Source organism: Onychomys torridus, chromosome 10 (genome assembly GCF_903995425.1).
Source record: "Onychomys torridus chromosome 10, mOncTor1.1, whole genome shotgun sequence".
NCBI lineage: Eukaryota > Metazoa > Chordata > Mammalia > Rodentia > Cricetidae > Onychomys > Onychomys torridus.
In genome coordinates, this window is record NC_050452.1 from 21149000 (window position 1) to 21174762 (window position 25763).

General features: G+C 43.9%; 1 protein-coding gene across 1 annotated transcript in view; it reads left to right on the forward strand.

Moving 5' to 3' along the window:
• Pkd1l1 (polycystin 1 like 1, transient receptor potential channel interacting) overlaps positions 1-25763 on the forward strand; it is a 123017-nt gene that overhangs the window by 58256 nt on the left and 38998 nt on the right. Inside the window, exons 21-31 of the mRNA XM_036201099.1 lie at positions 281-392; positions 5249-5447; positions 6630-6686; positions 9933-10142; positions 11184-11426; positions 13062-13172; positions 13269-13423; positions 14690-14790; positions 16896-17088; positions 21864-21947; positions 24002-24209. Coding sequence (XP_036056992.1) covers positions 281-392; positions 5249-5447; positions 6630-6686; positions 9933-10142; positions 11184-11426; positions 13062-13172; positions 13269-13423; positions 14690-14790; positions 16896-17088; positions 21864-21947; positions 24002-24209 — 1673 coding nt within the window. The remainder of the gene's footprint in view (positions 1-280; positions 393-5248; positions 5448-6629; positions 6687-9932; positions 10143-11183; positions 11427-13061; positions 13173-13268; positions 13424-14689; positions 14791-16895; positions 17089-21863; positions 21948-24001; positions 24210-25763) is intronic.

Genomic DNA, 25763 nt, shown 5'->3' on the forward strand with positions numbered 1-25763 from the left:
GGGGAATCTAGTACACTCTTCTAGCCTCCAAGAGCACCTGCATTCACATGCACATACCTTGACACTATAACTCATAGTTTTGCTTAACAGATACTCTATTTACAGATTTGTTGGTATCCTCAGTGTGTCTAATGTGGGAGGGAAGACAGCTCACCTGAGGTTTGCCAACATCCCACCCCCTGTCACCATCACCCACACTATTCAGCTGCTGCTGATGTATGAAGACACTTCTCCACAACCAGTGTCTGGGATGACCCTCCTCTGTCATATTCCTTCACAGTCATTGTTTCTACTGAGATCACAGATGGCCAAGGCTCCCAGGTGCAACCATGCACTGTGGAAGTGACTGTGCTACCCCGTTACCATGGAAATGACTGCCCTGACAAGGACCTGTAAGTAACAGGATGCAACAAAGACACCCTATAGCAGAGCTTATATTCCCTGGGGAGATGGCAAAGAGCCAGGAGAAGAGCAATAGTAATTGCTCCTCTCATGCTGGGCAAAAGCCAGGGTTTCCCCAGGCATGGCCTGTTGTTAAACACCACTTGCATGGCACTGTGCACAATGCTCAGGGCATAGGAGGCTCTTTCTTTTCTTTTTAAAACAAGTTTTAAAGATTTATTTTATTTATGCATCTTTGGGAGGGTAGTGGGATTTGGGGTTTCTCACAAGTGTGGGTGCCTAAAGAGCCCCAGAGAAGGCATTGAACCCCTGAAGCTGGAGTAGAGGCCATTATGAGCCACTTTACATGGGTTCTGGAAACTGAATTTGGGTCTCCTGGAAGAGCAACAAGTGGTCTTAACCACTATCCATCCCCTTAAACAATTTGAGGTATCAGTTACACATTATATAGCTTACCTATTGAAATTCCTCACACTTCCAGAACACTGTGGCCTTTAGCACCATCTAGTATGGGAACATTTGGTCATCATAACATCTTGGTACTAAACAGTGGTCACTCCTGAATCATCAACCCAACTCCCACCTCCCAACCCTCCAAAACCAACATCTTTGTGTTTAAAGATTTGCATATTCTAGAAACTTTGTGGCAACAGGATGATGAAAAATACACTCTTGAGTTCTTCATTTCAAACACAAATATTGATGAGTTTCATCCATGATCTGGCATAAATCAGTACCTCATTTTTTAATTACTCAATAATATTTATTGGATTGCATCAATTTGTTTACACATTGAACAGGTGACATTGCCTAATTTTTTTTTTTTTTTTTTTTTTTTTTTTTTGGTCTGTAAGTTAGGTTCTTCTGAAGATAAGATTTTTTTTGCAAGCTTTGGTGTAGGTGAGCATTTTCATTTCTCAAGGGTACAATCACTAGGTCATATGACACCTCTTGCTTAGCACTTCTCCAGAGGGGTTGCACTGTTTGGTAATTCCCACCAGCACTGGCTGAGAGGAGTCATTTTCTCTGTGCTAACTGGGCTGGGGTTAGTTTTTGGATCAACTTAATGCAAACTGAAGTCATCTGGGAAGATGAAACCTTGAGAGGATGTCTCCATCACAATGGCCGGTAGACAAGCCTATGGGACATTCTCATGCTTAATGCTTGGTGTGGGAAGGCCCAGCTACTGGGCAGGTGGCCTTGGGTTGTATAAGAAAGCAGACTGAACAGGCCATGGGGAACAAGCTGGTGAGCAGTGTTCTCCCTTGGCCTCTGCTTCAGTTCCTGCTTCCAGGTTCCTGCCTTGAGTTCCTGCCCTGAATTTCCTCCGTAAAAGACTGTGACATGGCAGCTGTCAGATGAAATAAACCCTTTCCTCCCCACGCTGTTTTCTTTTATCACAGCAACAGAAAGAAAACTGGGACAGACCATAAACACTAAGGTGCATTTCTTTTTGTTGTTGTTAGTCCATATGTTTTTCAAATTACATAGAAGTCTTTCTTTAAGAATTTTTTAAAATTCATTTTGCATAGCTACTACAGATCCCCCTCTCATCCCTCCTCCCAGTCCCTCCCCCACCTTCCCACCCCCTATCCCTCCACCCCCATCCCCTCATCCCACCTCAGCCCCCACCCCCCACCTTCCCTGCTCCACCCCAACCCCCCATCCCCTCCTCCAAAAGGGTAAGGCCTCCCATGGGAAGTCAGCAAAGCCTGGTACAAGCCCCTCCCCCCTGCATCAAGGCTGAGCAAGGCATCCCACCATAGGTAATGGTCTTCAAAAAGCCAGCTCATGCACCAGGGATGGATCCTGATCCCACTGCCAGAGACCCCTCAAACAGACCCAGCTACACAACTGTCTCCCGTATGCAGAGGGCCTGGTTGGTCCCATGCAGGTTCCACACCTGTCAGTCCAAAGTCCTTGAGTTCCTATGAGCTCGGTTCAGTTGTCTCCGTAGATTTCCCCATCATGATCTTGACACCCCGACTTTGCTCATATGATCCTTCTTCCCTCTCTTTGACTGGACTACTGCATTTCTTGACTCTCACTCCATGCCATGGCAACTATCTGCAGGCCAGAGGACAACTATGTAGAATCTGTTCTTTCCACCTCAGTCTAGGTTCAGAGGATTAAACTCAGGTTGTCAGGCTTGCATAGATATCTTTACATGCTGAGCCATCTCTCTGGTCTCAAAATTATTTTGTGACTATTTTAAAAATTTATTCTTCAGGGGCTGGAAAGATGGCTCAGTGGTTAAGAGTTCTTGTAGCTCTGGCAAAGGACTAGGGTTTTATTTCCAGCCCCTACATGTTGACTCACAACCATCTGTAACTGCAGTTACAGGTGATCTAATGCCCTCTTCTGACCTCGAAAGGCACCAGGCATGCATATGGTACACAGACACACATGCAGGCAAAATACTCATATGCATAAAATAAATAATAGATAAATTTACTTGTTCTTTATTATGTTCATACATAATGTGTTTGATCATATTTACCTTGAGTCTTATAGACCTTGTTGATCTCCTGCTGTTATTCTGCCCGTTACTGAGAGCATTATTACCTTTGAAGTCCTTCCTGTCCCTCCAGCACCATCAGTTTTAATTTTCTCTTGTTTGATTCCCTATGCATTCATAACTTTGCACAATTACAGTGTTAAGTATTTGGGCAATTGTAGGCACATTATAGTGCGATAATGTAGTCTCTGTTTAACAATGCATTGTGAACATTTGTGCATTAGGTTTTTAAGTTTTTAATTTTTTTTTGTTTTTGAGGATTTCATATTGATATGATAAAATATGATCATCTCTGACCCAACTTCCCCCTAAAATTCACTCCATATGCCCCAATATGCCCCCCTACTTCACATCTTTCTCTTTTAACAACCCACCAAGTATAGTTAGTGCTACCCATGGGGGTATAGCTGACCACTGGAGCATGGGAATCCCATGAGTGGCCACATCCTCAAAAAAGAATAATTCTGCCTCCCCAGCAACTATCCACTGCCAACAGCAAGGGGTAGAGCTGAGCTTGTCTACCCCATCTATGCTGGGGCTTTGCTTGGCTTGATCTTGCATAGGTCTTGTACAGGTGACCACAGCTGCTATGAGTCCATGATTGTGACAGCCATGTCATGTGCAAGAGAGCACTGCACAGCACTCCTCCCCACCCCCAGCTCCTACATTCTTTCTATCTCCTCCTCCACCATGTTTCCTAAGCCTTGTTGATGATGATGTGGTTAACACAGATGAAGGAGGAACATTCATTCCCTTGTTCTTCACATGTTGACCAATTATATATTTATAACTTTTACCTTTCTGGTGGATTGGCCCATTTTGTGATTGGAAAATCTCCCTCTGGATCATTAAAACTTGTTCCCCACTTCTTTTATTTTTAGCCTGATAGAAGTATAACTGTTCTAGGTGCCTTAAGGTATCTGTCTGAATTGATGCCTACGTGTTATAGATTTAACCATAACATTTTATAGATATTATCTTATGCAATGGATTTGTTGTTAAGAAAAGAAAGAAAAAATACAATTTGCGAACTTGCTATCCAGCATTTCTACATGTCTATGTTCATTTTCTTCCTACTTTTTTTTTTTGCCTGTTGTTCACTATCTCTAATGTTCAGTCCCCAAATTCACAGCTGCTTTTATCAAATTTGCTTTTTGAACTATGCAGCAAATTTTCATTATTGTTATTGTTCAGATAGCTCCAGAAATTGCATGTGATTTTTATAGAAAATTTATTGCTTTTCTTTATTGCTAATCTGTATTTGATTAGTCACTGTAATATCTTTATTTAACCTTTAAAATTAGTTTTCTTTAGTTCTTTGAACATATTTATAATTTCTGCTTTGACGTCTTTGATCAGTCCATCATTTGGGTCCTCTCACAGGAAGTTCCTATTGTCTATTATTTTTCCTGGGTTTGGGTCAGATAGTAAAGTTTATTTGACAGTTTCATAAGATTTCATTGTATAATATATTCTGCCTCTCTGGGTATGGGCTCCATTTTCTAAGGCTTACTGGGGCTGCTTTGGTTTACTTGGTGTTTTGTTTGTACATTTATTGGCTGTGAAACATACTTCCCCTAATTATGCAGTGTGTACTATTTCTTCTCATTTGTGTGTTTTTGTCTTTCACCTGGCTTCCTACAGTCTTTAGTCAACATGTTCTGTTGCTTAGTATGTGATTGCTCACCAAGAATTTTTGTTCAGTAGGTGTTTGTTTTATCTTTGGGGATTCAGGCTGAGTTATTCAAGTAAATGGTGTCTTGCAGTCATACAACAAAGGCAGTGTAGAGCAGGGACTGGAAGAGGCATTGGCCCCATGCACAGAGCTCTGTCTAAGACATGATGTTGCCTTTCTAGGTGCAAATAAGTTTATCACTACATTCATAAATAAGTAAAATGCCCAATTATCAAAATCTGAAGTCAGAAGCTTGTGATTTTACACATAGCTGCAAATGTGATGTACATCCCCCCTCTAATTTGGGTCTACACACATGAGCTCTTAATGATTAAGCTGCCACACTACTCGAGCCAGCTCTAGCCATTGTGCCTTCAGCTCTGGGCCACATTCCTTCCTTTGTCGTGATGCTTGTATATCCGTATCTCTTTGACATCTTGTGTTTTTTTTCAGTTTTATTCAAAGGTGACATGTTATTAGGATTCTGGTAACACATCTAATTGTGTTTCCGGTTTCCCCCATACAGACCACCTCCCCTTCATGCCATTCTCTTTCAGTTCAGACCCACTCAAGAACAAACTCCATTCCCCGTTTGGCAGAGTAAAGTTTTACGTTGTCGTCACACCATTACCATGGTTCTGTGTTTCCTTCAGATACCACTCCACCCTGGAAAACCTGTCTTCTCTCCAGCTGCTGGGGAGTTACACAGAAGTGAGGAACTACGTCACCATGATCACTGCCATCCTGAGCCGTTTGTATGTGAAGAGCACAGACACTTCTTCGTGTGGTCTGTGGTCACAGATACAGGATGTATTGATTTCTGCTGCATGCAAAGTACCTCTTACAGACCAGGTATGGCCTTGAGCAGGGCAGGGCAGTGTGTATAAACCTGGACAGCAGCAGTCCTCTGAAAGCTGGCTTCTTAGCAAGGGCTCCTGCTCCTAAAATTCAGGCAGGAAAGGAGACCAGGTATACAGGCTGATAGGCTCCTGTGAATGTTTCTGCTTTATAATGGAGAAAGTGAAACAAGTTGATTGTCATTATGGATAATTCTCCTAATGTTTCTATGAATAAAAACATTCCATAAATCTGATTTTTTTTACTCTGTTAAAAACCATAAGCCAAGGGATAAAGTCAAAATTGAATGTAATTTTTTTGTAATCAATGTTTTTAAGTTTTTAGAGATTTATTTCATGTTTATGGTTATTTTGCCTATGTGCATGTCTATGTACCTCTTGCTCATATGGAGGCCAGAAGTGAGCACTGGATCCTCTGGAACTGGAGTTACATGGCTGTGAGCCACCACTATATAGGTGCTAGGGATTGAACCTAGGTCCTCTAGAAAAGTAGCCAGTACATTTAACCACTGAACCATCTTTTTCTGCCCCAAGTGCAGTTTCTTAATAAATGACCACAACTCAAAGATTACTGCCCCTCCGGCTTTTCTGCAACTCTGCTTTGTAATGGTCACTAGTGAACTTTCATATCTGTGAAGAGCATACCTTGTTTCATTAGAATTACAAGATACTCTACTAGACCTAATCATTTTCCTTCCTCTGACATTTTTTCTGCCCCTTCTTCAAAGCTCCATTTAGTTCTATCCCCATATTTCAGCTTCTACTGTGTTAGTTTCCTACTAGGGCCTGGTGAGGCTGGCCAGAAACACATCAGAGTCATGCTGGAATGGAAGGAAGCTTTGAGACAAAAGTCATGATCTTGCTACAAAAGGGCTGGCCCCTAGGAAGTCTCTTCACAGAAAAACACGATACATGCCCCATTTCTTCACAAGCAAGCTGCATTTGAACTAATATGATTCTCTCTGTCTCTCTGACTCTCTCTGTCTCTCTGTCTCTCTCTCTGTCTCTCTCTCTGTCTCTCTGTCTCTCTCTCTGTCTCTCTGTCTCTCTGTCTCTCTCTGTCTCTCTCTCTCTGTCTCTCTCTCTGTCTCTCTCTCTCTCTCTCTCTCTGTCTCTCTCTCTCTCTCTCTCTCTCTCTCTCTCTCTCTCTCTCTCTTGGCTTGTTTCTGCTGTTTAGGAAGCAATGGTGGATTCTCTTCACATATTGAGAGACCTCATACGCTTCCCTAATAAGGTAAGTGCTATTTCTTTCTCTGGATTTTCCTGGATTTTGCATAATTATAAAGGCCATGATCAAGACTTGATAAATATATAACTTGAAATTCTATTGTGACATTGAGCTTAGAGACAGAACTTTCTCCTAAATGTCCCTCTGAACAGCATTATCCCCCTCAAGCCGAGCCTGAGGACCTTTTCTTCATGCAGAAATAGAAGTATATAGGGGCAACAACAAGGCCCATGGCAGGATGAATCACTTTGGTGGGCAGATTGTTCTTTATTGCTAATGTGTGGTATTGGATTTTCCCATGGTCACGCCTGCTCTTTTCTCAAATCTGTAACATGCCCCAGAGTCCTTCAGTAGGTGTCTTCACTATGCAGTTCTTTGAGAGCTGACAAAGAACTCATGGGAGTCCCTCATTGCCACCAGTCAGCAAATCTTATTGCAGTTACATCTGTCTTCACACCCTGTCACTAGGAAATAGAATTCCCAGCTCCCAGCAAGCATCCTCCCTCCAGCTGTGCCCACAAACCTACCACCACCACCCTGTGCAGCCCCAGTCCTGCCTGTGTGACTGGTATCCCAGGGGTTGAGACGTGTCCAACCTAAATGGCTGGTGCTGGTACTTCCATCTCCGTCACACTGTTCTCCATGGTTTGTCTCCTTAAGTTGTCCATGCTCTCCGACTTCTTTTTCCTTCTTCTAGATGATCCCAAGGTGTGTCACGACTCCCACTTATTTCTTTAAGTATCTATTTGGTAATGTCTACCATCTTGCAGCAGCTCTGACTTCTAGGCAGTAGAAGCATTGAGGTAGTGCCTGGGTTTGCTGTGGCAATGCTGGCTGTCTGTCCTGCAGCTTTATCTGTTGCTATGGCATTGCATATTCTTAGTGCTGAAGTTGGAAGATTCCCCACACTTTCAATTCTACTAGACAGCTCTTCTTAGCCTCTTTTGCCCTTCATGGGACATACTGGGGGTGTGGGCGTCCTCATTTCATGGCCCCATGACTCAGGTTTTGATTGCCATCCCTGGCTCTCCAGTGGCCTCCTCCCTATCATGTTGACATGGTCAGGGTTTCAGCAGAGAGTCCCTTAGACTTCTCCAGCATTCTCTCCTGGTGACCTCTTCTAGTCTATTAGTCTTAAATTGGTGTGATTCTATCAGACTGTGCATTTTACATCCTCAGCCCAGCCCTCTCTCACGTGTGGCAAATCAGCCTCACATTTCCAAGTTCAGAGGCATCCAGTTTCTTCCTGCTTCCTGTGGCTTAAGATGGGACAGCACTGCTACCAAAAATCAAGTTGAAACACCCAAGGTCACCTGAGCATCTTTCTATCTCTGCATCCATCAAGTATAACTGAACTAGTCGGTTCTTCTTTTAAAAAGATGTAGCCAGAATCTCCCTGTCTTTTCCATCTCTACTGCTCCCCACTAACCTCCAAGCTAACTATCTTTCATCAAGGCTGGGTATCTCTCTCATTGCTCTCTCTGCTTCCTCTCTGCCATCTTGATAACATTGGCTACCAGCAGCAATCAGAGCACCCTTGTGGAAAAGCCTAAATCAGGCAGTCACCTCCTCTCTCTTAAGACCAATCTACAGCTTTGTGTTCACATTCAGGAATGCGAACATCTCCCCAAAGCCTGCATGCTTTGGCTCCTTCTGACCTACACTTTCTTTGCCTGGGCCCTTCAACTCACCACACTCTTGGTCTATTCTGGTCCATAACTAGGGTAGTTGTCCTATTGTGCCCTGCCTTTGGCTCAGCAGAGAGCTGAAGACGGGCCTTAGAAACTCAGCTTAAGTGTTTCTTCCCCACAGATGTCACCTGGCACACACACCCCTTCTTATTGCCTGGGCTCTCTCCTTTGCTGGTTTTGTACTTAGTAGCTGTCTTGTGTGTTTCCTTATTCCTCTTCTTTCCCTCACTGGAGTGTGAGTGCCATGATGACCGAGAGACAGAGTAGACAAGTGAGAGACACTGTGACCCTGTCACCTGTTTCCCGTTCTTCCTCCTCAGTCTCTTCTTCATCTTCAGTTCTGATCACCAATCATGCCAAGGCTGGGTCGGAAGGCTGGACTTCCCTTGACCACATACTCTCTTCTCTTACAGATCTGCCTTCATAAGAACACATCTGGTCATGTTATCTGCTACTCACTATGCCTGATGACTCCCTACATTACAGATAATGTTTAGATTCTCCACACAGCACACAAAGACCTCATCTGGCCCAGCTCCTTATCTCTGTGCCTCCCCTTGCATGCTATCTCTTCAGTGTTCTGTCACTCTGGATGTTTCTCTTGTTCCTGAAGTAGTAAGTTTTCTCTTGACCTGGAATGGGTTATTTCTTTTTCTTCAAAAATATTAGTTTCTCATTGAAGCTGGTTTCAAATGTCATAATCTCCATGAAACCCCCATGGATCTGGTGACAGAGTTCATTTGACTCCACATAAATGTAGCACTTGGAATTTGGGGCATATCTGTCTTCTAACTCTAATTCTCCCAGGATAGGCTATGGTAATGTCAGCTGCTATAAGAAAAAGCCCTGGTGTCCCAATAACTGAACACAGAGGTGTTTTGTGAATGACCCTGTCATGGAGACCCAACCTCCCCATTCTCATGCATCTGACATCTCCACTCTATGGCTCCCCAGTTGAGGGGAGAAGAACACAGATAAGGTATGCCACATATCATTAATGTCACCCTGGAATTGATAAGCCTCCTTCCACACATTTTCCTTATGACTGCTGCATATGTGGCCTCATCTGGACTCCGGGACCTAGGATATGGAGTTTTTGCTCAGACAAGACTCCTCAGATGGCTAGGAGGGTGAACATGATAGAGATCAACCCAAGCCTACCCACAGTCCTTTTGTGAATCTTTCAGAAATGAAGCTGAACATGTTTGCCATGTCTGAAATAACCATTCTTGATATTTTTGTTTGTTTAGCAATTGTGCAGTGCAAATATTGGGCATAAAGCACCTCACATGTTTTGCTGGGTAACAGTTCTTTAAATCTTAAATCCTATTTTGATGTCAGCTCTGTAAGCAGTTTAAATGCTCTTCCAGGGGCTGAGGAGATGTCTCAGCCAGTAAAATGCTTCCTGCACAGGCATGGAACCCGAGTTTATGTCCCCAGCTCCTGTATAAAAAGCTAAGTACATGTTGAGTCATTCCGATCCCTAGTAACAGGGAAAGAAGCATGAGTCTCCACACCACGTGCCAGGGAACATCTGATCCCATCTCCTCTTCCCATGCAGTTGAGCTTGATGAGTGGCATGCACATCCTCAAATATGCCCAGATGTCGCTTGCTCAAGGTCAGTTCTCTGAGAAGTTGCTGGTCAACAAAAAGCTGGGAGTTGAATTTATCCATCTCATCTCTGGAGTCTGGGAAGGTGCCAAAGAAGACAGGAGGAATGAGGAGTACCTGCAAGAAGAAGGCATGAAGATCATCTCTGACATGTTACTAGTAAGATGTTCTGTCCACCCACAGGAATGCAGCCACAGGCCTGAATGCTGCTCAGTGGTAGAATGCATGCTTGGTGTGCACAAGACCCTTGGTGCCATCCCCACCAGATACACAGACATAGATACACACACACACACACACACACACACACACACACAGACACACACCAAAAGAACAAATGAACAAATGAATAAAACAAACAGCTGCTCCCTTATTACATGTTCTCCTGAATTTATATTCATTTTCCCAGTGAAAATTAGAGTGAGCTCCTGAAGAGCTGGGCTATGGTTCCGGGTTACAGCTCAGTGCTTGGAAATGTTCACCTGGAATGTTAAGTGTTTTTTGGCAGCAGTGTTGTGCGTCCAGTGTTCTGACAGATTTTCATTTGGGATTTGGGGACATACTTTGTTTTCTACAGAATGGCATGAAGTCACCCAAAAGATTGCTTGTATACATTAGTTTTGAAAGTTTCCCTGCTGATCTATGACTCTTAAGAGAAACAGCAGATGTCTATTTCATCTATTTCTGATGCAGTGGCTTTCAGAAGTTGTCTCAGATCTTTTATTTGAATCTTCTGAAATGGCCAATGTTCTGAGGAAGCAGTGAGTTAGCAGGAGACGTTTTCCTCTCCTTTCCCTCGGCCTTCCCTTCCTCCCAGGCTTCATGGTTTGTTTAACTAATAGCTATCAAAATGCTGTGGAAATTACAGAGCAAATAATACAATATTTGAATCTGGCAGTTTGTTGTTGTTGTTCTCATGCACATATGAAAATGTCTTCCATCTGAACCTGCATGAAAGCTTAGGCTTGTGCACATACCAACTGACCTAAAGGTTTTGAAAATCAGCCATACCACCAAGACTCTTCTTAGGAACTAAGAAGCACCAAGAAGCATAGTGATTTTTTATAAATCAATAAAACATTAGTGAGATGCACCCAAACTGGAAAAAGCCATTTGTGCTTTCAATATTATTGCCTTTTGTGTTTTGTATCCATTTGCTCATCATCTTGCGAGCACCCCCTCACCGTCCCGTGTTTGCAGGCCTGTCTCTCCCTGAGCCACCAGCATCAGCTTCACATAAGCACTGGGCAGATGGAGTTCTGGACTCTTCTCCATCACAGCTTTCAGAGTTCTATCCAGAACCTGGGCTTCATCTCGGTCCATTTCCCTGGTGGCCTGGCCTTGCACAGTCCTGCTCAAGAGGAATCACAAAGCCCATGCTACATCAGCCAGCTCATGTTCTTCAAAAGCAGCCCTTATCCAGGAGGACGAGCTCCTGGACAGGTACAGCACGTGGCCTCTTCCACTTCTAATGGCGGTTTCAAATTTTCAGTAACTCGACTTCCATAAAAAAAAGGACAGTAGGTTGGCAGGCTTGCCCATTGTCCCTGTTTCCAAAGAGAAGCCACTTTGAAGTGGCTAGAGATCGCTTTTGCTGTGTCTGAGGTGGCCTGTAGAAGGCTGGTGACAAGAAGGTGGGAAATGTATCTTCCAGAGACAAGGTAGACAGACAAAAAGTTATTAGATAATACCCCAGAAGGCACTGTGGGCAAGTCCAAGGAGGCAGTGCTTGACCTTACCTCTGGTGCTGTTTTGGGGTCCATTTCTGGGGAGGTGGGCGGGCTTCTCACAGCCTTGTTAATTAGTACAGCAGCTTCCAGCACAAGTGTCCTTTTTGATACTGGCCATTTGGGCTAAGGTGCCACAGATCGTTAGGAGTTAAACTCTAGTCGTTTGCCCAAGATGTCCCTGGTCTCTGAAGTCAGACTCCCGGAGATCATGGCCTGGTTGTTCGAGTGTTGGGATTTCTGTTTTTATTCTTGGTCTTTTGTCTTTACAAATGTCTCCAGAAAAATCTTAGCAGAACTAGGGTCCTCGGTGTCTGATAGGAGGATCCTTGCAGCATTCACTGTGGGGCTTTCTATTCTGTGTCAGGGAGTATAGTTTGGAACACGTGGTCGAGTGGTCAGGCCTCAGGCAGGTTTCATTGCTCCTGAAATCGACATAGAGTTCAATCAGAACAAAACACATGGAGGGGCTTCTGAAGAGTCCCGGGTATTCTCTGCCTCCGTGCTAACAGAGAGGTGCATGCGGTCTGTCCCTGGTTAGGGGTGTGGAAGTCAGAAGGACCTCCAAGGTCTTTGCACTTTGGTGTGAGCATCTACCTTCAGAATCCACAACTGCTCCTGGGTGTGTGGATCACGTGGGTCGGGAAGTAGTGTGCACAATGACTATTACATCCTCTGCCTTCCCACCTAGCTCAGCTCAATGGGGCACCTGCTCTTCTTCTTCCTCCTCCTTCTCCTCCTCCTCCTCTTCCTCCTCCTCCTCCTCCTGCTCCATCTCCTCTTCCTGATTCTCTTTGCCCTCCTTCTTCCTTTTTAAAAAAATAAGACAGGGTCTTACTATGTAGCCGCTGGAGTCACAGAGACCCATCTGTCTTTGCCTCCTGAGTGCTGGAACTAAAGGCTTGCGACATCACCACCCATCCCAGACACTTCCTTTTATAAGAGCTCCTAACATTTATTTTAACTTTAAAAGTTATCATTTTGGCAAGGAAAACATATAAGAAACATTAACTACCCCCATCCATATAAATTCTGTCAACCTACCTCATTAAATTCATTTTGTTTGATCAGAACTGGAAAAACAGTATGACTCCAATTACTTCCTGCTTTTCTTTGCCTCTCTTTGTTTTTGTTTTATTTGGTTGTTCATTTGTTTATTGAGACAGGGTCTCTCTCTCTACACAGCCCAGCTATCCCAGAACTCACTATGGTGAGCAGGCTAGTCTCAAACTCACAGAGATCCACCAGCCTCTGCCTCCAGGGAATGCTGGGATCAAATGCGTGCACCACTGTGCCTATCTGCTTTTCTCCTCTGAGTCAACTGTTGCCTTCATTTCCTTTGTTCCCCAAGGTGGGTGGTGTGGTGAGCCCTAGGCTCTACAGCTGCCAGAGCAGAAGACCTATTCTCAGAGGACGACTCACGATGCCCATGACGGTGGAGTTTGGGGAGGAAGATCACCTGGTAACGGTAGCTTCATTTAGGCTGGGCTGGCTGCTTTCTAATGTGTTCACTTTCCCCAAGACAAACCTCCTGACTGGCTCTCTTTCCAATGGACAGCACAAGAGAAATCCAACCACGTTTGCATTGCTTCGGGATGAGGTGAATCTCCACCGGTTCACTGGGCTCTCTGAAAACCCCCAGGAAACCTTACAGATACGCATAGAATTCTCCAAGCCCGTTACAAGAGCCTTCCCCGTCATGCTGTTAGTGAGGTGTGTGAAGGTGGCAGCCACAGGGCAAATAGGATCACAAAATGATGGAGTGTCCTTGAGGGCTTTTGTGAACAAATGGGTGAATTAGTTTTAAAGGAATAATGAGGGTCAGCGTCTAAAGAAATTATACATATGCCTATATGTATAGATCTGTTTAGAAATGAGCCTCCCTACGTTTTTCAAAGTTAGATTCCTGCCTGTTAACTAAAATGAGAAACACCCAACTTTCAGTCATATTATATAGGACACCATTTAGAAGTCTGATAACACCACACTTCCCTCCCTTACTTGTTTCTTTTCTCTCTTTTTCCCCTCAGGAGAAAATGTATTCAATTTTACATTTCCATAGAGACTTGATAAATGAATTCTCTTTCTCAGTGATGTTGAGTATGTGAGATTAGATCGGTCTCAGTTAGTGGCTATACTATGTGCAAAGGCTGTTGAAGTCTTTGGATTTTCAGGCAGAAAACACTGCTAGCAGCCATTGTAGTGTCTGAGTGGAAGTGGGAAGGGGCAGTGTCTTCTGGGAGAAGCAGCTCTGGGTCTTTGTGTCCCGGGAATCTCCATGTGTTTGGGCAGATGTTGGCTGTTCCACTGTACCTGCTTAACCAGATGAGACCCTCCACTGGCTAGAGGGGACTCAGGAGCCAGGGTCAGTGTTAGGCCTCTGCTGGGCAGACAGGCTCCACACAGCACTGTCTCAGTTCACTGGCTTGACTCTATCTGCCAAGTGAGCTGAGCATCAGATGTCTAAAGGTTTCCATTTGTTTAAAAAATCTGGATTTTTTTTTTCACTTAATTCTTCAAAGTCCCATACAAGAGGGAAGTGCTTGGAATTTTCTTTACCTGACCAGTTTGAGCCTCTGTTGTCTCCCTGCCAATTCCCTACTTCCTGACAGCAGGATAAGGCATTATGCAGATAAGCTTACACTGGTGCCCTGTTCCTCAGCAGGAAGCCAAGGGTTTGTTCTCATCCCACAACTAGAGCTGGTTATTATCCTTACTTTTTTTGTGAAGTAGAGTGTGTTCGGGTTTGGCTTTGGTTTGTTCTTTACAGATATAAGGGATAAAGTGTTACGTGTGTGTATGGGGGGGGGGGGGCGTTAAGGGGCTAAGTGTACCTGGGGTGAAACACATTGGTTCTTTGTTGCCCTAACTGTCTCCAGCTATCCCTTTCTAGGGAAAAGTACAATTGTCACAAAGTGCATAAGTAAAGTTTACACAGACAAGAAAAGCTGCATCTCACTACTACTTCTTTGCCCCTAGGTTCTCCAAGAAAGCCACGCCTTCTGATTTTCTTGTGAAGCGGGTCTACTCCTGGGATGAGCAGACTGTACAAATTTATGTACCTGCTGTTCCATGGAAAGGTCAGTGGGTGCTAAGCCTTTGAAATCTCTGTTCTCTTTATGTGCTGAGGACTTGCTGTGGCCTGTGTGTGCACAGCAGTGTTTTTCTTTGTTGTATCAACATTCAAGTCTGTACCACCACACACAGCTAAAAGCACTTTAATAGTAAAATGTATCAGCCTTATTTTAATTAAAATTATATCATATCTCCACTTCTTTTTCCTTTCTTCAATCCACCCTATGCTCCTCCTTGTTATCTCTTCAAACCATGGTTTTGTTTACTTTGTTATTGCTACACACATATACATGCATGTACACATGCCTGCATGCCTAAATATATAAGTAACAACTGGCTCAGTCCATTTGGTGAAATACATATATTTAATCTTCAAGGCTGACTGCTTTGGGTATTGGATAATCAGTCAGGTGGCTCCTCCCTCCTCTCACTCTCATCATTCATTAGTTACCTATAATTCTTTGTCTAAACGTGGGGCCTGTGAGACTTTCCTCTTTCCATACTGCAGGCTCTATTGGTGGTGTACTTCTTTGGGTTTATTTAGATAATCATGCTGTTTAAGTATCATGGGTAAAGCTTACCTAACATTTCTTTTTATTTTATGTGCATTGGTGTTTTGCCTGTGGGTATATCTGTGTGAGGGTGTCAGATCTTGGAGTTACAGACAGCTGTGAACTGTCACGTGGGTGCTGGGACATGAACCCATGTCCACTGGAAGAACAACCAGTGCTCTTAACCTCTGAGACGTCTCTCCAGCCCTGCTCCCCTAACATTTCTATAAGGCACAATCTCACAGTAGATTCCCTGGTCATCTGGCTATTACAGTCTTTCCACCCATTCTTCTGCAATGTTCCTTGAGGGTATGTGCAGGTTGTGTTGTAGCTGCATTGATGGGGACTGGACTCTCCACCATCCCTTGTACACTGAATTTTGACCAGCTGTGGGTTTCTGTAGTTGCTTCCTTATATTGCAAAGCGAGGTTTCTTTGAAGAGGAGGACTCTTAGATTTGGGGCCATTGTTAGAAATCAATTCCTTATATTTGAGTTTTAAGAGAAATCATTTACATGTCTTTTAGCATTGGTATAATGTTGGTGTTTTAGCATTTTAGATCTCTGACCAATTGTTTGTTATTGCATATAATATGAAGACTGGTACAAATTCATTCACTCACTCATTCAGTTATTGTGTGTGAGAGAGTGTGTGGTATGAATTTATGATGTATGTGGTTTGTGCCCTTATGTGTGGGCAGGTGTGCAAATCTGTGTGTGTGTGCTAAGCCAGAGAAAGATATCAAGTGTCCTGCTTCATAACTCTCCACCTCATTCCCTTGAGACAAAGTTTCTCTGTGAACCAGGGACTAGACTGGTAGCCAGTAAGCCCCCAGATATCATTTTGTCTCCAATCCTCACAGCACTAGATTACGAGGAAATGTGTGACTCCATCAAACATTTTATGCAGGTTCTGGGGATTTGAACGCATGTCCTTAAGCTTGCACAGGAAGCACTCTTACCCACTTGCCATCTCCCTATCAATTCCATAGTTTTACAAACAACTAATATCTAATTATTCCAAAACCATTTATTTAAAAAAATCTCAGGAGAAAACTTTAAATAAATGGAGAGTTAAATACTTTTACTTTTCAACATGAAAATTACCTGGAGATGATTAGGGTTTTAGCCAAACCCACATGGTCTGTGTCTTGTCCACAGAGCCATGCAGACCCAGAAGCGTAGTGTTCGACAGAGTGGCTGGTGGTCTGAGAGGAAGCAGAAGTGGCTTGAAAGGTAGCTAAGGAGGAGCTGAACTATCTCCATCCCTTCCAGGGTGGGATGATCCCTTTGTTCAGGATGTCAGAAAGGAAGGACTTGGAAGATGGCGGCACTGGAAACACTATTTTCCTCCCGGGCACTCTATCACTCACAAATGAAGGTCTTGCTGTGTTTGAATCACTGTAAATTCCAAAGCAGGGAATGGCCAGAATCTGAGGCACCTTCTAGTCCTTCCTCTTTGACCCTCCGTCCCCAGTGGCCCTTCCACCTGCATTTGGAATGGAGCATGTCCCTTGCAAAGTTTGTATGTTTTATTGATACGTTTTCCCCTTTTTTCTAGGAGCCCATGTGGGGTATTTATCCCTATTAGATGCTGAGTATGACAGGAGACCTCCAAACAAATACCTTGCCAGGATAGTAAACTATACAGTGCATTTCCAGTGGACCCAGTGTGTGTTTTGGGACAAGACAGGGTGGAGATCTGAAGGTTCCTGTCCACAGCCAGGAACGTCTCCTGAAAAAGTCAGCTGCAGGTATGAGTATCCTGCTGGGGAAAAGCCTGGGAGTGTTAGCAGCTGGCTCCATCTTTGTCTGCATTTGTGTTGGTTCCTGGGGCCTCCCACGAGTGGTGTCCCCCCATGAAAACTGGGCAGTCTTGATTGATGCTACCCTAACAGATGTGCCTGCTACACCTGTCTGCATGTCAGTCTTGGGGCTCCCAAGGAAAGGGGCTGATGTCTGCGGGGCATCCTGTCTGAGCCACCTGGAATGATTGGCATGTTGCAGGTAGTTGTTAGTGCCCCCTGAGCAATGAGGCATCAGATGAGTGGCACATGTGTCCATCAGATCCATAGATTCAGGGCATCCTGTGACTATGTACTTTGTAGTCAGGCAGGCAGACTCTCTACTGTTACAATCCCTACCCTTCCATCTCTTGGTGAGCAGAAGAGTTCCCTGTCAGAGAGGGCTTGGATTGAAAGTTAACTTCACATGGAAAGAGAAGTCTGCATGGACACAAGCAGCCTTCTTGGTCACGTCGAGATATCTGGGTCATATCATTAAAATGAACGCTTTTTATTCACCTGGGCATAAATTTAACAATCTTATGATCAGTTCTGTGCTGCCCTTACCTTTTCAATGGGGTAGACATTCAGTAATTATTAGTACAGAAACAATCTTTTCCCTCAAGAACAATGAAGCCACAAAGAGTCACATATTGTGCCTGCCCATTAGGAGTCAAACATGTTCAAATTGCACTGATCTGGTGACATTGACAGTTATGTGTTACTTTTCTTGTGTTGAATCATTTTTATTCATTTAAAGTTTTTGACGATTTCTACATGTACTCAATACATTTGATCATATTAATCCCACATTACCCTCTCTTATCCACCTTTCACTCCTGATTACCCTTCTGCTTTTACCTCATGTGTGTGTGTGTGTGTGAGAGAGAGAGAGACAGAGAGAGACAGAGAGACAGAGAGAAAGTGTGTGTCTTTTTTAACTAAAAATGTATACAATATATTCTGGTTGGGATTTCTCACTTGCCTGTCTCCTCCCAGAGCCTCCCCACCTCCCTACCCTCTCTCTACCCATCCAACTCTACACCTTCTTTCTTTTTCTGTTTAGAAGACAAACATGCAAATAAAAACAAACCAGAATAAAATAAACAGCAAAAAAAAAAAGCACAAGAAACACACACAAACCCACAAAATTGAAAACCATAATATGCACACAAAAGATCAGTGAGATTTAAAAAAATGCCCAAAGGTAACAAAATATATAAAAATACCAGAGTTTCTCTGTTTTCACCATCTATTGCTGGGAATAAGGCCTCCCCCCAAGTGTGGTTTATATACCCAATGACACTCCATTGGAGAAAACTGATTTTTCCTTTGCAAGTGGTTGTTAGTTGGAGATAGCATCTTGGTTAGGGGTGGAAGAATGTCGACTTCCCCTCTTAGCATTGGGACACCAATCTGGCTTGAGCTTGTGTAGATCCTGTGCATGGTGCCACAGTTTCTGTGAGTTCCCATGAGCACCAGTCCTGTTGTATCTGGAATACACTGTTTCCTTGGAGACTTGTGCAGTAGCCATGGCTGCTGTGTGTTCATGATAGCAGTAACCATGTCTTATCCGTAAGTCAGCATTTCAGAGTGCTCCTAGGCATCATCTGCCTCCCCCCCCCCATCTTTATGACTCCTCATCCCAATGTTTCCTGGGCCCTGAAGGAGGTCGTATAGATGTCCTGTTTAGGGCTGAGCCCTCAACAGTGACTTTCTTAGCATTTTGATGAGTTCTGAGCTTTGGCATTAACACACTCACTGCATTAACTCACTGCAAACACAAGCTTCTCTGACCAAGGTTGAAAGCAATGCTAATCTTTGTCTATAAACATGCATATTTAGAAGGCAATTTAACTACATGTCCATTTAGCAAAATATCAGTAGTACATTCCTCTCTAGGGCCTGTAATGTCCCCAGATGTAGGCTGAAAAAAAACAAAACAAAAACAGTTTTACAGAATCAGCAATGTGTTCTGCACAGTGACAAGGGCCTCAAATCCAATTAGAAAGCTATTGGTTACCCCCAAAGCAGACTTGCCATTATTGCACCAATTGGTATCTATTACCTGGCAAGTCAGTAGCAGATGGTGCAAGGTCCACAAATGGTCACCGATTACCTTTCTCTTCCTGCAATCCAAATAACACCTGTGAATGCTCACCAGCAGGGAGAAAGCGCCCAACTCAGTTCCAGCATATTTCTCTGTGTTCTGTATTCTAACTGTATAGTGTCTTCAGCAGTGGGTTTCACCATCTAGTTCCTGTGGCTAACCAAGAGCAATGGTAACACTCTGTATTGTTTGGGGAGCTTCTGGGGACTCTCTGGCCAATAACTCATAGGGAGTGCCACACTTGGCACTTCTGAAGCAGCATTGCCCACTCACGCAGGATTTCTCAGTTGAAACAATTTAGTATTCTTCATATATCTTTAATTTATAAAGTAGTAAGTTTCCATTTTTTTGGTAAGTTCTTAATTTTGGTTGACCTATAGCTTCCCCTCCCCATATGAGCCTTTTCTCCCCTAGAGCCCTCCCCAACTTTCATATATGTGTTTACTATCCTTTCCAAGACCTTTCCTGGCACCACTCTCAGGGCTCCTCTCTTGATTCCTGCCTCTACAGGCCCTTACTCCAACTAAAGATGGAAATGTAATAATTGGAAGCTAGAATACCTATATGAAAGAGAACAAGACATTTATTTGTCTTTCTAGGACTGGTTTAACTCATGCACATAAAATTTCCAGTTCCAACCACTTTCCAGCAAATTTCATTTTCCTTTAATGCTAAGTAGAATTCCGTTGTGTACATCTATCACATTTTTATTATCCATTCATCAACTGATGAACAGCTAGGTTGTTTCCATTTCCTGGCTATTGTGAGTAGTGCTGCAGTGAACACGGATATGTAGACATCTCTGTCATAGACCCTAGAGTCCTTTGGGTCTGTGCCCAGAGTGCTATGGCTGGGTCATATGGTAGTTCTACTTTTAGCTTTCTGAAAATCCTCTACACTGGCTTTCAGAGTCACTGCACCAACAGTAAGAAGGGCTCCCTTTCCCCAGAGCCTCGCTAGCTTTTGTTGTCACTTGGTGTCTTGATAGCAGCCATTCCGACTGGGGGAGAGAGACTCCCAAGGTAGTTTTAGTGTGAAATTCCCTGATGGCCAAGGCTGTTGACCACTGTTTCAAATGTTCACTTGCATTTCTTCTTTTGAGAATTCTCTGTTCAGATACATTTTTAATTGCATTTTTTTTTGTTTTCTTAATGTTTGGATTTTTTTCCTTTAGTTCTTTGTATTATCTAGATTTTCTTCTACCTAACCTATTTTTTTCATTTTTTATTTTATTGAGAATATTTTTTTCTCGTACAATATATCCTGATTATAGTTTCCCCTCCTCGAATCCTTCCACTTATTCCCCCACCTTCCCTAACCTCCATATCTACTCCCTTTCTGTCTCTTATTAGAAAAGAACAGGCTTTTAAGAGATAACAACCAAAAATGACAAGATAAAATATATTAAGATGAAGCAAAAATTATGATATCAAAGTAGGAAGTAGCAACCCAATGGGAGAAGAGTCCCAAGATCAAGCACTAGAATCAGAGACCCTCTCATTCTCACAGTTGAGTGTCCCAAGAAGTATTATCTAGATATTAATCCTCTGCCAGATAACAGTGGGCAAAGACTTTCCTCCATTCTGTAGGCTGCCTCATCAATCAACTGAGAGTATCACTTGCTGTACAGCTTTTAATTTCATGGGTTTCCCTTTGTCAACTCTTGGTTTTATTTCCTGAGTGACTGGAGTCCCATTTAGAAAGCACTTATATATGCCTATACCTTGCAGAATACTCTCTCCTTTTCCTCTATTGATTTTACAGTCTTGGGTTTTACATTTAAATCTTTAATCCACTTGGAGTTGATTTTCATGGAGTGAGAGAGATTAGTACCTAGCTTTATTCTTCTACATGTTAGGTACTTGGTTTTTACACGTACTATTTATTGAAGATGCTGTCTTTTTTCCAATGTGTGTTTCTGGTGTATTTATCACAAATCAAGTAGCTGAAGTTGTGTGGACTTATGCCCAAATTCTCTACTTCAACCCATTGGTCTCTGTGTCTCATTTTTGTGCCAAAACCATGTTGCTTTGTAGTAGCCTTTTATAATAACGTGGTGCCATAGGAAGTGACTGGTAATGTTTCAGAGATCCAGTGTTCATTGCTATTAAATTATACATGAAAGCAGTCCTTTGTTCTCTATTACATAGTATTCCTTCCCCAAGAGCCAAGGATGCAAAGGAAGAACATACAGAAACTACCTGCAAGATGATAAAGAGGAGGCAGTTTTATGTTTTACCAAAAAAAAAAAAAAAAGTATTTTTGGTAGTTGTCACAACAGGTTTGGCAGTGATAGGACATTTGTGAGGCCAGGACAGGTGTTTACACAAACAAAGGTCAGTCTACTGTGAGGCTCTAACGAGTCTGACACAGGGCTGTGCTGTAGCAGGTCTGCCTGTTGGTGGCAGTGTACCCTGGTACCTGATGTCTTAGGATAGTCTCCATAGCCACTGACTCCCAGTACCCACATTTGAGGCTCTCTGGTACATCAGAGAGTTACACCCAAGACATGGCAAACTGGCCTGCATCGTAACATCGGAATGACTGCCGTTTCTTTTTTTCCAGCTTTTCCTTGTCCCATCACAGACAGCTGAACTTATCCCATGTTTGTTATTCTGCTGTTTTCTCCTTCTAGCTACCATCGCCTTGTGCCATTCTCTGTCTTGAGAAGAAAGCTGAATGCCACTTTCGAAGTGAGCCCCATTTCTGAGTTTCGAAGGTGAGCTCCACTCTCCAAAGCAGAACTTCATTTCATGTGTTCCAGTGACCACTTAAGAGATGCCCATGTTCTGCTGAGTTTATACTTAACAATTATGTAATGTCTTTGTTTTCTGGAGCACAGATGTGAGGAATGATTGTCTTATTTGTTATGTTATTGTTTATACTTAACAGCCACTGACAGGAGCCTTATGAACACCAGGAATCCAGTGTCCTTTTATTTTTAAGCTCAGCTATATTTCATTGTAGACTGGGCCAATTATTACTGATTTAATTAATATTTACAGCAATCAAAAATGACACTCAATTTGCTTTTCTTGGTCTATACTGAACATTGAGGCCTCATTTCCAATAACAACCTTGTCTTAGTTAGGGTTTCTGTTGCTGAGAAGAGACATCATAACCAAGGCAACTCTTACAAAGGAAATACATTTAATTGGGCCTGGCTTACAATTTCAGAAGTTTAGTCCATCATCGTCACAGTGGGAAGCATGGCAGCATGCAGGCAGACATGATGCTGGAGAAGGAACCGAGAGTTCTACATTTTGATCGGCAGGCAGCAGGCAGAGACTGCCACACTGGGCCTGGCTTGAGTTTCTGAGACCTCAGAGCCCAGCCGCTAGGGACACACCCTCTCCACCAAAGCCACACCTACTTGAACAAGGCCACACCTCCTAAGAGCGCCACACCCTATGGCCAAGCATTCAAATACAAGTCAGTGGTGGCCATTCCTATCCAATCCACCACAAACCTCTATTCTAAGTAAATTTAAAAGTTGCCATAACCACTGTTTCATAATGAAAAACTGTATTTAGAGTTTGGAATATGAGTGCACTGAGGGCAAGCTGCTTTGAGTACTTTTTGCACTTGACTTTTGAATAGATTAGCTGGTGGGCCTGATAGGTAGCAAGTAGTCATTAGTTACTAAGGACCAATGCTGCCCCAGGGAAGGTTTCCAGCCAACCAGTTCTTGGGGCTTGGAGAACAGTAGTTCCAGTCCTGGTTTTCTGCAACCCCAATATTATTTGTGGGTAAACAAGGAGGAGTGGAACAATGGAGACACTAGAGACAGAAAATGGCACCCAAAGGTCACCCCAAAGCACTGGTTGATGTCTGAGTGGTCCCAGGAGGCAATGCGGAAATAAGAAGGATGGGCTAGAGCCAGGAAGCCATGTGCCAGGAAGTTCATAGAGTGTGACGGAGAGGAGGTGTGACCTGGTTCTGAGTCTGGTCTGGAAGCAGAAAGGAGGACACCAGATCGGGGACCAAGAGCGTATGTCAGTCCTTGGATGGAGCCAGAGTGATGAGGCCGGAGACTAGGAAGGTAGCAATCCCACACAGCGTGGGCCCTCTGCAACTTTGTCAAATACCCCTATAGCCCAAGTCCAGGTATGTTAAGGTCCAGCTGGATGACTCTCTGTGGATCTACAGAGGAGGAAGCTGGATGGTTGCTCTCCCAGGCAAAATTGGTATATGAGACCAGGGCCAGGTGAGTGTAAGCAACAGGTAGAAAGCAGCCTCACTCATGGGGACAGAGGTACATGAAGAGGCACATTGGACCATCTGGAGCTTCTTCTGTCTTGTTCTGCTGGGAGGAGGCAGGGAGAGAACAGAATGTCACATCAGTATTGTGAGGCACGTCTCAGATAGGGACATCCTTCTTTCTTTCCTCCTCTCTTCCATTTTTCCCCACCCATACTAAAGATTAAACCCAGAGCCTCACATACGCTAGGCAAGTTCTCCACTGAGCCATGCTTGGCATTCTTTTCAATTTCCCAATACAGGTTCCTCAGACCTGGCAGGGTGCAGCTTGCTGCCACTCCAGCTGGATCATCATAGGCCCCCTGGGGCGTCATTGTGGGCTGTGGGGTGCCTGTCATTGGTCCCAGGCAGGTCTGTATTCTCAGAGTCCCCTTCCACTGGACCGCTATAAGGTATTTGGAAAACAGGCCTGTGAAGGCCAAGGAGAGATTGAGAGTTTGTGAAGAGTGAGTACGTCTGCCTGAATGCCAGTTCCTGTGAGAAAGTCCCTTCGTTTCTCTTCTTTGTTTACAGTCGCCCACACAACCTGCTTCCCACTATTTTCAGTGCGTTTTTCTTGGTTCTTTATGGATTGTTGGTGGCTAAAAGCAGATGTGTAGATTGTCACAAGAAAAAGAAACCTGGTTGTATTTTTCTGGAAGAAGATACCCCACCTGGCCACCAGCTGTATGCAGTCATCATTGACACTGGCTTCCGGTCACCAGCCCAATTTACGTCAAAGGTAACATGAGCTCCCAACAACGCCTTCTAACAACGAGGTCTAAGGGTGTAGATGAGCCTGATAGGCAGAAGAAGTAACAGTAAGATGAGTTGGCTGCTCTGTCAATCACCTGTGACCACTGTTCCACCGTAATGTCAGGGGTGACGCTTATCTACCCTTTCCACTGTCCTGTGTGTTTGTAAGGGCAAAAGACAGGACCCTCACCTCCTCACCCCCTGGACTCCCCTTCCCCCTTCTGCCTCCATGGTGACAAAGAGCTTCAGAGATGGTTTTCTTCTGGGTGGGTCTCTGAGATGTTGTAACTTGGACTCTACTCCTCTGAGTTAACACTGAATCCATGGCCCACCTCAGAGAAAGATCTAGCAAGAAAAGGGTAAGAAGTCTGTAGGCTAGCCTTTGGGCTGAGTGGGAACGGGGCTGGGTTGGGAGATAGAGGCCATGTAGAAGGTTAGGGTTCCCTGGAGAAACAGCTGAAGATGAGGTGTGGATGGGGGCGGGGGGGATAGGAATTGGTAGGAGGGTCAAGGAAGAAGTCTAGCCTAGCAGTACCAGGGAAGGCCTAGGCCAAGGTGGATGATGGAAGAGCGTTCTGCAGAGGCAGGAACAAACTCATTCAGAGGCATGGGCTAGCAATATGCCCCTACAAACCCACCAGGAATTCTGCATGGGTGTTTGATACACACTCCCTTTTCTCTAAAAACATGTTTGCTTTATGGAATCCATAAAACTGGAGGCATGGGAAGTGAGAGTGCCCCCCCCCCCCCCGAAGCCAGAAGATAGGGCCACGTGCTCTTGACATGCTTGTGCAAAAACGATGTAAAACAATTCGACCCGATGAGTTAGACAAGCTTGTCAGGTTTGTGATCAGGGTGGGGCAGCCCACCACTCATCCATACAGAGTCAGCGGCTGTCATTGCTCATGATTGGAAGCAAGTTCCTCCTACCAGTCACAAAATGATGAGTATCTGAAGGTGAATTCACCTACCACACACAGGAGCCCCATGGAAAGAATCTGCCCAATATTCATAAAAGACCTAAAGAAAGAATAACTATCTTTTTCCCCCGCTTTTTGGTTTTTCAAGACAAGGTTTCTCTGTGTAGTTTTGGTGCCTGTCCTCGATCTCGCTCTATAGACCAGGCTGGCCTCGAACTCACAGAGATCCACCTGCCTCTGCCTCCTGAGTGCTGGGGTTAAAGACATGCACCACCACCACCACCGGGCAAGAATAGCTATCTTTATACAGTAGCTGAGACAACTAATTTCTCATAAATCATAAATCAATCTGTAGGATGATAATGATGGCAATATGAATTAGTCTATTCCTATATCCACATTACTTGTTTTATTTGATTTTTGTTTTGTTTGCTGGTTTGTTGATACAGGATTTCACTATGTAACCCTGGCTGTCCAGGAACTTTACTATATAGACTAGGCTGGCCTCGAACTCAGAAATCTGCTTCTTCTTCCCAAATGCTAGGGTTAAAGGCATGTCACCACACCCAGCCACACTATCCATTTTACTGACAAAACCCCTAAGATATAAAGAGATTAAA